This window comes from Balaenoptera borealis, assembly GCF_965194805.1.
Source record: "Balaenoptera borealis genome assembly, chromosome: 7".
In the NCBI taxonomy this organism is placed as follows: domain Eukaryota; kingdom Metazoa; phylum Chordata; class Mammalia; order Artiodactyla; family Balaenopteridae; genus Balaenoptera; species Balaenoptera borealis.
The window spans coordinates 19,486,911-19,499,228 of NC_138864.1; the positions used below are offsets into that span (position 1 = coordinate 19,486,911).

Sequence of the window (12,318 nt, forward strand, 5' to 3'; positions counted from 1 at the left end):
GTGTTAGTTTCTGCTTTATAACAAAGTGAATCAGCTATACATAAACATATATCTCCATATCTCCTCCCTCTTGCATCTACTTCCCACCCTCCCTATCCCACCCCTCTAGGTAGACACAAAGCACTGAGCTGATCTCCCTGTGCTATGTGGCTGCTTCCCACTAGCTATCTATTTTACATTTGGTAGTGTATATATGTCCATGCCACTCTCTCACTTCATCCCAGCTTACCTTCCCCCTCCCCATGTCCTCAAGTCCATTCTCTAGTAGGTCTGCGTCTTTATTCCCATCTTGCCCCTAGGTTCCTTTTTTTTTTTTTTGGAATTTAGAACCTTGAACCCTGTCATTGTCATGTGACCTTTTTATTTTTAACATTTTTATTGGAGCATAATTGCTTTACAATGGTGTGTTAGTTTCTGCTTTATAACAAAGTGAATCAGATATACATATATCCCCATATCTCTTCCCTCTTGAGTCTCCCTCCCTCCGAGGCACCCTCCCTATCCCACCCTTCTAGCTGGTCACAAAGCACCGAGCTGATCTCCCTATACTATGCGACTGCTTCCCACTAGCTATCTATTTTACATTTGGTAGTGTATATATGTGCATGCCACTCTCTCACTTTGACACAGCTTACCCTTCACCCTCCCTGTGTCCTCCAGTCCATTCTCTAGTAGGTCTGCATCTTTCTTCCCGTCTTGCCCATAGGTTCTTCATGACCTTTTTTTTTAAAATTTTGGATTCCCTATATATGTGTTAGCATACGGTATTTGTTTTTCTCTTTCTGACTTACTTCACTCTGTAGGACAGACTCTAGGTCCATCCACCTCACTACAAATAACTCAATTTCGTTTCTTTTCATGGCTGAGTAATATTCCATTGTATATATGTGCCACATCTTCTTTATCCATTCCTCTGTCGATGGACATTCAGGTTGCTTCCAGGTCTTGGCTATTTTAAACAGTGCTGCAATGAACACTGGGGTGCAAGTATCCTTTTGGACCATGTTTTTCTCAGGGTATATGCCCAGTAGTGGGATTGCTGGGTCATATGGTAGTTCTATTTTTAGTTTTTTAAGGAATCTCCATACTGTTCTCCATAGTGGCTGTATCAATTTACATTCCCACCAACAGAGCAAGAGTGTTCCCTTTTCTCCACACCCTCTCCAGCATTTATTGTTTGTAGATTTTTTGATGATGGCCATTCTGACCGGTGTGAGATGCTATCTCATTGTAGTTTTGATTTGCATTTCTCTAATGATGAATGATGTTGAGCATTCTTTCATGTGTTTGTTGGCAATCTGTATATCTTCTTTGGAGAAATGTCTATTTAGGTCTTCTGCCCATTTTTGGATTGGGTTGTTTGTTTTCTGATATTGAGCTGCATGAGCTGCTTGTAAATTTTGGAGATTAATCCTTTGTCAGTTGCTTCATTTGCAAATATTTTCTCCCATTCTGAGGGTTATCTTTTCGTCCTGTTTATGGTTTCCTTTGCTGTGCAAAAGCTTTTAAGTTTCATTAGGTCCCATTTGTTTATTTTTGTTTTTATTTCCATTTCTCTAGGAGGTGGGTCAAAAAGGATCTTGCTGTGATTTATGTCATAGAGTGTTCTGCCTATGTTTTCCTCTAAGAGTTTGATAGTGTCTGGCCTTACCTTTAGGTCTTTAATCCATTTTGAGTTTATTTTTATGTATGGTGTTAGGGAGTGTTCTAATTTCATTCTTTTACATGTAGCTGTCCAGTTTTCCCAGCACCACTTATTGAAGAGGCTGTCTTTTCTCCATTGTATATTCTTGCCTCCTTTATCAAAGATAAGGTGACCATATGTGTGTGGGTTTATCTCTGAGCTTTCTCTCCTGTTCCATTGATCTATATTTCTGTTTTTGTGCCAGTACCATACTGTCTTGATTACTGTAGCTTTGTAGTATAGTCTGAAGTCCGGGAGCCTGATTCCTCCAGCTCTGTTTTTCTTTCTCAAGATTGCTTTGGCTATTCGGGGTCTTCTGTGTTTTCATACAAATTGTGAAATTTTTTGTTCTAGCTCTGTGAAAAATGCCATTGGTAGTTTGATAACGATTGCATTGAATCTGTAGAATACTTTGGGTAGTAGAGTCATTTTCACAATGTTGATTCTTCCAAGAACATGGTATAATCTCTCCATCTATTTGTATCATCTTTAAATTCTTTCATCAGTGTCTTATAATTTTCTGCATACGGGTCTTTTGTCTCCTTAGGTAGGTTTATTACTAGGTATTTTATTCTTTTTGTTGCAATGGTAAATGGGAGTGTTTTCTCAATTTCACTTTCACATTTTTCATCATTAGTGTATAGGAATGCAAGAGATTTCTGTGTGTTAATATTGTATCCTGCTACTTTACCAAATTCATTGATTAGCTCTAGTAGTTTTCTGGTAGCATCTTTGGGATTCTCTACGTATAGTATCATGTCGTCTGCAAACAGTGACAGCTTACTTCTTCTTTTCTGATTTGGATTCCTTTTATTTCTTTTTCTTCTCTGATTGCTGTGGCTAAAACTTCCAAAACTATGTTGAATAATAGTGGTGAGAGTGGGCAACCTTGTCTTGTTCCTGATCTTAGTGGAAATGGTTTCAGTTTTTCACCATTGAGGACGATGTTGGCTGTGGGTTTGTCATATGTGGCCTTTATTATGTTGAGGAAAGTTCCCTCTATGCTTACTTTCTGGAGGGTTTTTATCATAAATGGGTGTTGAATTTTGTTGAAAGCTTTCTCTGCATCTATTGAGATGATCACCTGGTTTTTCTCCTTCAGTTTCTTAATATGCTGTATCACGTAGATTGATTTGCATATATTGAAGAATCCTTGCAAGGAATGCAATTTCAACTGACCTGTGTTTTGCACCTTGGTGAGTATTATCAAAATACATTTTCTGCTTGTATTGAGTTGTTCTAAAATATTTAGTGGAGATAGGTTTTAAACATATCCACCTCTTTTTTCTATACTAACACATATTCGCATGGCTCTTCTGTTGTATAATTGTGTCAACAACTAGAAAGTTCCATTCAAACATGGCCATTATCCACCCATAGCTATTTCTGTCACTCTTTAATGGAGTATTAGCAGCAGCAGATAAATAAGACACTAAAAAAAGCAAGCTACTTTCAGATTCTTAATTTACACATACAATGCATTTTAATTTTTAAAAATAGCTCTGCTTTGAATGTAGCACTTATCCCAGTGATGAGGTCTCATAAAGAATTTATAGGCAAAATTCCATCTTCTGAGTAAGCTGCAGCTCAGAACTAAAAGGCCAAATTCTCCATGACCGGGCTGTCTTTAATAAGCTGAGAATCATTTACATTAGTCATAGAGAAGATGTTTCCAACAATTACTCTCTTTGATCCTGCTTTTCTGTATCTATAACAGCCCTGCTTTGGGTGAGTACTAACTAAATTGCTTAGAACCTTCTCTTCAAATATTCCTGCTGAATTTCTTCATGGCAGTAGACTTTAAGAATCTCCTCTTTTAATTTGGCAACTCCCAAACCCTGAGGCAAATTCTCAGTTAGCTTGGCTGGTCATGGAGCAAAGAAGAACAGCTCTAGATGGTAAAGGCTCATTTGTTCTTTGTTGAAAAATTTCTGCCTCAGAGGCAAGCCACAAGCCAGCCAGTGGAAGTGGAGACTCACTGTACTGCGCTTTCCCCCCAGGACTAGGAAGCTTAGATCTGGTCTCAAAGAGTCAGAGAAGAGTTGGTCTTGTCTACATCTGCTTTGTTTTTTGTTTGTTTGTTTTGGCCACGCTCTACAGCATGCGGGATCTTAGTTCCCTGACCGGGGATCGAACCCGCACCCCCTGAAGTGGAAGCGTGGAGTCCCGACCACAGGACGGCCAGTGAAGTCCCCATCTATATCTTCTTTGGATGTTCTCTTTGGGACTAAAACAGTATTCAGAATCAGAAGCAACCAATCATGGCATCTTTTCCCGGCCTCTCCGTAGGATAACTTACACCTTGCCAAAGTTCTAAACCACACCACAGAGCCTCAGTGAGTCCTCCTCAATCAGGAGACCCTTCTCTCTGGAGGGAAAACCTTCAAAACTAAATTAGCTTGGGCGGAAAAGGCCTTCCTGTAACAGATCCTAGGTTTCTAAACCTAACCTTGACCTGCTGTAACCCAAATCTCTAAGGTAGCCTGTCGTCAAACTACCAACCAGGTTAGACCCACCTCAGCTGCATGGGCATTTTCTGGTTTATAGTTCGACCATAGGCATTTATATAAATACTGAAACCTATTTAAACCCTCTGTCTTGTATTCTAACTAAGGAAGGTAAAGAGAAAGGATCATAAAATTGGCCCCAGGTTTGGGGAAGTGTATACAAAGTGCAAATCTTATCCAACGTGCATCCTTTGCACGTTTGCTCACTCATAGTAAATAATGTGTGTGAGTACATAAATGGTTGTGTGTGTTTATAGCCTCTAAACTCTGAAGTGAAATCTAAACTAGATGAAAACATCACATGTGTTTAAGAAAATTATAACAATATCCAAAATTACTGAGAGATCATATAATAATGGTTGTATCTATAAAATGACTGACTTTACCGAAAATTTACTGTATATTTTCTTTAAATGACCAGCTTTCCTAAATTCGTTTTTAATAAGATCCTATCGCCAAGTTTTATGTCATTTTTGAGCAATACATTGATTTTCTAAAGACGGAAACATTATTCTCGAAATCAATTCCAACCTATAGGCATGAAGGTTTAACTACTTAATGTTTTTCGCCACTTTCTGCCAAGAATTTTAGACCAGAAGTTCATATTTGCTGGTGGAATATTACATGAGTAATAGTTCAATTTCCCAAAGTCCTGGAATACTTTTATTTCTGTAAAGTACATGTTTGATTAAAACATGTTTGGCCAAGTCAGTTTCTAAAAACATGTTCAATCTCTAAGGCAACAATTCCAATAAAAGAATTCAGGATGGAACTTGTCTAAAAGAATAAAGCCCTGGAAGGGGAATCTTAGCTAATCCACATGTAGCATTAGCAGAGATTTTATACCTGCCCTTTTTGAAAAAGCCTCTGTCTATTGAAGTCCAAACTTTAGGTTAGTTATTTATCCTAGATGCCAATTCTAGGAAATAAAAGGAGATCTGGATTTGGATTGTTGGGTGAATAAAAAGAAACATCCAGGTTAACCAAGCTAGGATCATCTATTATATAATGAAATAAAGTGTGTCAGGGGCCTAACCACATCTCAAAGAAAGAGAAAGAAATATTGTGCTCTGTTTTAGTATAATAATCTTTGCAATGAGATGGAAGGTGGAAAATTCCCCATTCAAACTGACTTTTGGTAACCTGTGGGGAAGGAGACATTATGGATCATATTCTTAGCTATAGAACCGTGATCTATATGTGTTTAACACCTAATAATAATCACAAAATGACCATATTAACAGAATAGATGTGGGAAATGTGTACACAAGAGAAAGAACATTATTTTTCAATAGGCTGTATTTTTGGAGGCCAGCTTGAAGGAAAGCAATCCGTTAAATTCAAAACAAGTCCATGAAGAAGATTCTTTATATTTTTACCATTAGAAAAAACTGAGGAGAAACCAAGTTTATTCCACAGTATGGTAATTATTTTTCCTTTTAGGCCCATCCCTCCCACCCCTGTTTGCTGAAATCAGAACTTGGCATACACTTTCATGTCTCAAGGGAAAAGTATATAGGAGCAGCTGGAACCTGTCCTGTGTGTATTATTTTAGAGTGTGGGATTTACATGATTCACCATCCAGAGGCTGATGGGGTGATTTTGAAGGGGGAGAGAGTTGTTTGGTTTTTTGTTTTTTTTTTTAAATTTTTTGTTTTGAGGTCATTGCAAGTTCTCATGCAGTTGTAAGAAATAATACAGAGAGATCCCATTTCCCTCAATTTCCCCCAATTTCCCCCAATGGTAGCATCTTGTGTAACTACAATACAATATTACAGCCAGGAAACTGACTTTGAAATAATCCATTAACGTTATTCAGATTTCCGCAGTTTTACATGCTCTTGTTTGTGTGTTTGTGTGTGTGTGTATTTAATTCTATGCAATTTTATCACGTGTATAGATTCATGAGACCATACCACAGTTAAGATACGGAACAGTTCCATCACCTCCAGGATCCCCAGTAATACTCTTTTATATCCACACCCACCTCTCCCCCCTCCCAGCCTCCCTCACCCCTGGCCACTATGAATCTGTTTTCCAGCTCTAGAATTGTGTCATTCAAGAAATGGAATTATGTAGTACATAACCTTTTAAGATTGGCGTTGTTTACTCAGCATCATTCCTTGAAGATCCATCCATAGTGTTGCATGTATCAACGACTCCCTCCTTTTTATTGCTGAGTACTATCCCATGGTATGGAAAGACCACATTTTACTTAACCATTCACCCATTGAAGGACATCTGGGTTGTTTCCAGTTTGGGGCCATTATAGAGATGCTATACAGATTTTTGTGAAAAGATACTTTAATTTCTCTGGGATAATTACCTAAGAGTGTAATTGCTAGGTTGTATGATAAGCACATGCTTAGCTTTATAAGAAACTACCATACTTCTTCCCAGAGTGGCTGTTCCATTTTACATTCCTACCAGCAGTGTATGAGTAATCCAGTTTTCCATATCCTCTCCAGCAGCTGGAGTTATTACTATTTTTTATTTAACCATTCTGATAGGTATATAGTGCTATTGTGGTTTTGATTTGCGTCTCCCTAATGGCTAATGATGTTGAACATCTTCTCAGGTGCTTACTTGCTATCGGTCTGTCTCCTACAGTGAAATGTCTATTCATGCTTCTTGCCATTTTCTACTTGGATTCGTTTTTTAATGTTGAGTTTTGAGAGCCCTTTATATACTCTAGATCAAGAGCTTTGTCAGATATGTGATTCGTAATTATATTCTCCCAGTCTGTAGCTTGCCTTTTTACCTCTTCACAAAGTTTTTAATTTTGATGAGGTCCAATTTACCAATTTTTCTTTTTACTGATCATGCGCTTGTTGTCAATTCAAGTGTGTAACTTTAACATAATGGAGTAAACCCTGCAGACAATCCACGCAGGCAGGAAATAGTGTGGATTACCATACCCACCCCACATTCACATATAAAGATTTAACAGTTATCTTAACTCAGAATTTAACATTTTAAAACAAACAGAACTTTAAAAATCATTTTTAAACCAAGATTTAAAGATACTATCTCAGAGGCTACACGTGAAAAGTAAAGAACTGAGGTGACAGTTGAGATAGAGCTGCCCTTTAATGCTCTAGCTCACCTGTGACCGAAACCTTCATAACAGATCTGTTGGACAGCAGGTACCAACGGCTAAGTGTACTATACAGGCTGAAACTGCCACCTGTCCCATCCTTTATCCCAAAGGGGTATGATTTGGTCCATGGTGTATCTGAACCCAGCAATTCAGGTTATAAAGGGGTCAGTTGAATTTATATATTTTAAGAGAAAGTTATTTCCCAAGGAATTCTTAAATTCTCCAGTTGATTTTCTCCATGTTTGAACAACAGGTATAAGAGGCAGGATTAGGATTCTCCTTCCTCATGTCTATGCATTTGTCTTTGTTATTTGCCCTAAAATGACACGTAGAGAATTCCCAGCGAATGGAGGCTGTCTCAGATCAGGTCTCCCAGAAGCAGAGCCTGAGACAAGGATTTGTGTGCAAGTGATTTATTGAGGGAGTGCTCTGAGGAGGGAGAGTGAGGGGGGTGGAGGCAGGATGGGGCCCCATCAGGAGTCTGGCTTCAACCTCCTCCCAGGAGAACTTCTGAGCATAAATTGCACCACAGAGTGGATCCCAGCCTGAGGCAATGACTGGGAAATATGTATCCATCAGTCACTGGCTACCAGCTGGGCCAGGTGGGGACATGAGCACAGATGTCATAACCTCCCAGGCTAAGAGATTTCCATCAGGCTGAGGGTGCCAACAGCATCCACCACCAGGATCTTAATAATCACAGAAGTAGTATTAAAAATACACGGACTGTTAACTCTCCCACTTAACCAGTTGCTTCTCTAAGCCTTCTGCTACCCTTAGACTGCCTCCTCTGTCCTGTTTGTCATGATCAAGGGTTGCTCAGTTACATGGAAGCTCAAGATGAATGCAACAGAGGTACCTGTCGCCCCCCCCACCGGCAATCTACTGGTGGGTCACAGCGCGCAGCTCTCCGCTTCTACTTGCGGGCTCGGCGGGGCTCAGAAATACTGCATCCTCAGCTACCTTCAGGTGGGTTGATTCTTTACTTGTTGGGACATGATTTAGTCAATGATGTAGATTTTTCCAAGTACATCTAGGGCCGTCGAGACAACAGTAAAAAGGAGAGACAGCACGCTTTCCCAATCATCAGAGACACAAGTGATTCAATTCAACATCCGGGAAACCTTCCCTGATCAGAGAAAAAGGAAAATGGGCTTCATCTATTTCTTGTTACCTTTAGAGTTAGACAGAAAAGCCTTTTTCGATTCAGTCTTTGAAGGGAATACTGTACAATATACTGTTCTGCCTGGCTGCCTTAGTGACTCTCATGGAGTGGACTTAATTGACTAGTTGGGTGAAGATGGAAGATCCCTCAGGGCCGCAAGGCTATTATGCTGAACATGAGTTCTCACTGCCCTGCTTCAGGTAGAGATGGAGCTGGGGCAGACTTGGAATTGTCTACAATTCCATGCTACTTGGAAATTGTCTTGTCTAGAGACTGTCAAATCCCGATGTGAACATATTTTTGTGCCTTTTTTTCTTAAAGACCAGTTTTATGAAAGGACCAGTTGCTTTTTTTTTCCTTCCCTGTGCTCTGAAACAAGCATCCAAGGTCATCTGAGTATCATACCTGCTGAAAAGCCCAAGGCAATTACGTCAACCCCTTAACTGAGAGGATGTTCAGGAAGGAAGTTGGATGTAAGCCTAATGTTAGTGGCCCAGGCTTTTCCATGTATTGTTCGTTTAAGGCAACTCCCGGAGGCTCTGGGAAAGGCTTTGTATTCTCATTGGTTTCTAGTAAAAAGAAGATGATTATAAATAAGTGGAGACAATACCTGAATGTTGAGCCCTGGTCTAAGTTTGGGAAGTACTTGTATACGAAAGCAAATCCTCTACATGTGCAAGGAAATGACACTATAGTTTTGCTCAATTTTAGGTCAGGTGGGATGGAAGGCCCTTCAGGTAACTTCCTGAAGTCCAGGTCCTCTGGACAAAGAAGTGGTTCCCAACTTTAATACTAGAAACTTTCCAACACTGGCATCACCCCTCTTGTCCTTCTACTATTGGCATTTGCTTAAGTTGTCATGAGCCAATATACTCTGATGATAATTAGAAATCGATTTTCCTATATTGCAAAGTTACACCAAAAATAGAAGTAAATCAAACTGCAGAGCTTCTTTGGTCTAGGTAATCACAGAAATCTTCATCTTCAAACTGGAAAAAAAATCTCAAAATATCTTCTGCTGACAAAGTATTGCAGGTGGGACCACAAGTACTAGTTACGTAAACATTTGCCTGGCATGTAGGATAAGTTTTTTTCATCCATTGTCTAGCAAAGAGCTATCAAGTGAAACATTCTCTTCCGAATCTTCAAGTCAACATTGACTCCGAGTGCTACCCAAGTCGGACCTCCCATATCTAGTTGCCACAACTAAGCATCCTCGGTAGCCATTTCCATCAAAGATTGTGCTTCTAAAATGTTTACAGAAAAAAAAAAAAAAGGCCCACAATCAAAATGGCCCTTGAAGTTAAACATTTTCCACAATAATTTTCATAGTATTACTGGAATGAAGTCTTGACACCTTGTAGTGGAATCACAGGGCTCCTGCTACTCTTTTAGGACAGATCTGGGGCAAACCTCCCTATAGGCAGAACTGATGTTGCTTGTATCGGTCCTTAATTTCCAAAGGGCATTTTGGTTTTCTTCAAGTATAAGGCTTATGGTGGCCCATGATTCTAAAAAGATTTTATAGATCTCTTGAAAGGCTGGTTTACTTTGACAGACTCTAGCTGAAACAGTCATTAAAATCATCATGCATTTGTTCAACAAAAGAGGTGGGCCCGGTCAGATCGTGTAGGCCCTTGTAAGCCATGGTCAAACATAAAATCAAACATTCGCTGAATACCTACCAGCACATTTGCTGTTGTAGGCAATTTCCAATATGGAGGACTGTAAGAAATAGCTCCTGCTTCCTGGAAGCTTTGCAAAAATGCTCCTCCAGAGTCCCGCAAATATTAGCCAGGAACAACCGTGCAGGCCATTGGCAGTCCTTTGGAAATCTTGGGAGTTTTCCCCAGGAGTTTTAAGTAAGTATAGCTGCAAGTGGATGCATTAAATTAAGCAAACTCGAAGGCCAATCTTGACTGTTAAAACCTTTGAAAATCCATCCCAAGCAAAACTAGTTCCAATTAACTAAAACCTTCTAGTCTGTAAGACAAGAGGGTGGGTCTCTCTGTTGTGAGTTTAATGAAAATCTTTTATAAAATCCACATGTGTGATGTAAACATTTTGGCCCTGGAAGCTTTTATGCCAAAAATACTGTCTGAGAGGGAAAGGATGATGGTTGCAGATAAACTAACGGCCAATTATTTCATTAATTTCTTACTAATTCTTTTTTTTTATATAGCTATTTGAATTTTATTTTTTTAAATTTATTGTTGGCTGCGTTGGGTCTTCCTTGCTGCACATGGGCTTTCTCTAGTTGCGGTGAGCAGGGGCTACTCTTCATTGCGGTGCGTGGGCTTCTCATTGCGGTGGCTTCTCTTGTTGCAGAGCTCAGGCTCTAGGCCTGCGGGCTTCAGTAGTTGTGGCACACAGGCTCAGTAGTTGTGGTTCACGGGCTCTAGAGCACAGGCTCAGTAGTTGTGGGACACAGGCTTAGTTGCTCCGTGGCATGTGGGATTTTCCCAGACCAGAGCTCCAACCCATGTCCCCTGCATTGACAGGCGGGTTCTTAACCATTGTGCCACCAGGGAAGTCCCTAATTATTCTTTTTTTGGCTAAAGAGAGTCATTCCAACTCAATAGTATATCCTAATTATTTTTCTATAGTTTAAAATAACCTCCAGTTCCTCTGCCCCTTGTATGAGAAAAATTATTAGTTCTACATAAATTTGCATTTTTGTCCCAACTGTTTAAATTTATAAAATTTCTAGGCCACATCTTAATTTTGTTTGTTTTTGTAGTTAAGCACCTATTAATGGAAAAAATCGATGTCTTGTTACTTCCTCTGCTTTCTATTTTTAGCCAGACTGAATGACAAATATAGTAAGTACAGCTTGTTTTTAATTCATATCAACAATAAGTAATGATGATTCTTTATTTTTAATTTTAATGATGCGTTTTCCAGGAGGAACAAAAGTGCTTCATCTGTGACTCCAGATTTCCATATGATCCGCACGCCCAACCCAACAGCCACACCACTGAGAATGTAATCCCAAGTTTTGAACCAGATGGAGAAAACAAATGGTGGCAATCAGAAAACGGTATGATTAAGTTCCTTTCCAGTTTTTTATTTCTTCAAATTTTTAGTAAGGCATCTTTCACTCTGTATGATTTTGGCACTATCACAACAAGGAGTTATATTGAAATGGAATAGTATCCACTGAGAATATAAAACCCTGTATAAAAACAAAATTTAATTTTCATTTTAAGAAAGATTATTTTCCTCTTGAGAAATCGAAGTATTTTTTAAGCACATAACTCAGAATGTTTCACTTTTTCCATGGTGGGAAAGAACATAGCTCTGCATCCTCTTGTTCTTTGTTTAAAAAAAAAAAAAAAAAAAAAAAGAAGTTACGAGGTGTTGGTAAATTAAGACTTATACAAAACACACTGCTGTAAACAGAAATAATAACGAAGGGGAAGTCTGAAAGTCAATACCATGTGCTTTTTCCTTTTTCAACTCCTGAAGGGAAAAAGAGAAAGGACATTTTATTTCTTACTGTAAGCCAAAAATTTTAATATAAAAATTGAATTGAAAGGAGAGTTGGCTACTCACTGCAGTTCTTTCCTTCCTGGATTGATGCCCTTCCCTGTTCATGAATAATTGTGATACTGAACCTCACACTGGCCCTGACCATCCTTATTTCCTAGACACCACTGTAAGTTTGGACCTGATTGGGGAATTCTTGTTTCCAACCCCAGTCTTGGGCCTTATGTGTTTAATGCAGCTGGTTGGGCTATATTAAACGCTGGGCCCTCTTCAACACTGGTCTGGAACCCTTAACCCAGAAAAGGACTCCATTGCCACATCTCTGTATGTTGCGCTTTGGGCTGCAGTTCCTCTATTCTGTTCAGACGCCTAA

The 12,318-nt window shown here is 39.3% G+C and overlaps 1 protein-coding gene across 1 annotated transcript in view; it reads left to right on the forward strand.

The window, feature by feature from the left end:
- The first annotated feature begins 4,732 nt into the window (after positions 1-4,732).
- LAMB4 (laminin subunit beta 4) overlaps positions 4,733-12,318 on the forward strand; it is a 115,682-nt gene continuing 108,096 nt past the window's right edge. Inside the window, 3 exon segments of the mRNA XM_082400401.1 lie at positions 4,733-8,157; positions 8,159-8,260; positions 11,361-11,496. Coding sequence (XP_082256527.1) covers positions 8,119-8,157; positions 8,159-8,260; positions 11,361-11,496 — 277 coding nt within the window. The 5' untranslated portion in view covers positions 4,733-8,118.